Source organism: Otolemur garnettii, unplaced genomic scaffold (assembly GCF_000181295.1).
Source record: "Otolemur garnettii isolate 467f Iridium unplaced genomic scaffold, OtoGar3 scaffold00113, whole genome shotgun sequence".
Classification (NCBI taxonomy): Eukaryota; Metazoa; Chordata; class Mammalia; order Primates; family Galagidae; genus Otolemur; species Otolemur garnettii.
Window position 1 is genome coordinate 1,797,969 of NW_003852508.1, and position 1,628 is coordinate 1,799,596.

Below are 1,628 nucleotides of genomic sequence, written 5' to 3' on the forward strand. Positions count from 1 at the left end.
AAAAAAAAAAAAGAGTTTAAAACTGCAATGAGCTATCATCATGCCACAGCACTCAAGCCTGGGTGATAGAGAAAGACTCCATCTCTAAAATAAACAAACAAATAAGGTGGGGAAAGTGGCTGGCACCTATAATCCCCGTAGGAGGCTGAGGCATGGGGATCACCTGAGCCTAGGAGTTTAAGATCAGTCGGAGCAAGCTAGTGAGACCCCGTCTCTAATGTATTTTTAAATAAATTCATTAAATTTTTTTTTTCACTTGTCATCCTCAGCAGAATGCCCTGGTGTTGCAGCTCTCAGCAACCTTGTACTCTTGGGCTCAAGTGATTCTCTTATCTCTCAGCCTCCCAAGTAGCTGGGACTACTAACATGTGCCATTACGCCTGGCTAGTTTTACTTTTTATTTTTATTTGTACAGATGAGGTCTTATTATGTTGCCCAAGTTATGCAGTCTCAAACTCCTGGGTTCAAGATATCCTCCTGCCTCAGCCTCCCAACATACTGGAATTAGAAATGAGCTACTATGACCAACCAAAAATAATTATTTTTAAGTACTTATATAGTATTTGTCAACACTAAAATAAAAAAAAAAAAACTGATCATTTTTGTAAGGAATATTAATATCAGTGTTTAAGAATAATTAGAAGATTAACCATTAAAACAGATGTACAACCCCACAAAAGTATGCTTTTATATTAGTAAATTTAATTATCAGAATATATTTAACAAGATCCATTTTTCTACTGTATTGCACTTACTTCTGTATAACATTTTGCAAGCTCAACATCATACCCAGTTCTCCTTTCATCTTCTCTCTGTTTGCACGGCACTCTGCCAAGTATCGAAGAGCCTACAGCAGAAAGAGTTAACAGGTTAATTCACCCATTTAGACTATTCAAAATTAAAACCACTGCTAACTTACGTGAAGAGGAAAAAGTGAGAAAAACACATTTTTGTTTTTAGAATCATTGGTATTGAAGTGTATAGAAACTCTCCTTTAAATATGATAACCAGGCTCAGCACCCATAGCTCGGTGGCTAGGGCACTGGCCACACACACCAGGGCTGACAGGCTCAAACCCAGCCTGGGCTTACTAAACAACAATGACAACTACAACAAAAACGGCCAGGCATTGTGGCAGGCACCTGTAGTCCCAGCTACTTGGGAGGCTAAGGTAAGAGAACTGCTTCAGCCCAAGAGTTTGAGGTTGCTGTGAGCTGTGATGCTATGGCACTCTACTGAGGGCAACATAGTAAGACTCTGTCTCAAAAAAAATAAAAATGAAAATGAAAATATGATAACCAGAGTAATTCCTCACAGAAGAAATACCCTCTGAGCTGGAGTAACTGAATCTGCTCTTTGAAATGAAGATTCCAAACTTACCTGGAAGGTCAAATTTAGGTTGTTCTGGTTTTACTTTCACCACTTCATCCTAACAGGGATACAAGGAACTATATTCCATTTGCTACTTTCATGAAGTAGCGCCAGTGACGATCATTTCCCTAGTTAAATTTTATACTTTAATTAAAAGAAACTGCGGGGGGGGAGGGGCAGTGCCTGTGGCTCAAAGGAGTAGGGCGCCGGCCCCACATGCTGGAGGTGGTGGGTTCAAACCCAGTCCCAGCCAAAAA

The 1,628-nt window shown here is 39.9% G+C and overlaps 1 protein-coding gene across 2 annotated transcripts in view; it reads right to left on the reverse strand.

The window, feature by feature from the left end:
- Positions 1-1,628, reverse strand: part of ARMC1 (armadillo repeat containing 1) — a 35,432-nt gene that overhangs the window by 18,469 nt on the left and 15,335 nt on the right. For both annotated transcript variants that reach the window (XM_003797233.3, XM_023517556.1), the window contains one exon: positions 756-847. In XM_003797233.3, the coding sequence (XP_003797281.1) occupies positions 756-847 (92 nt within the window). The remainder of the gene's footprint in view (positions 1-755; positions 848-1,628) is intronic.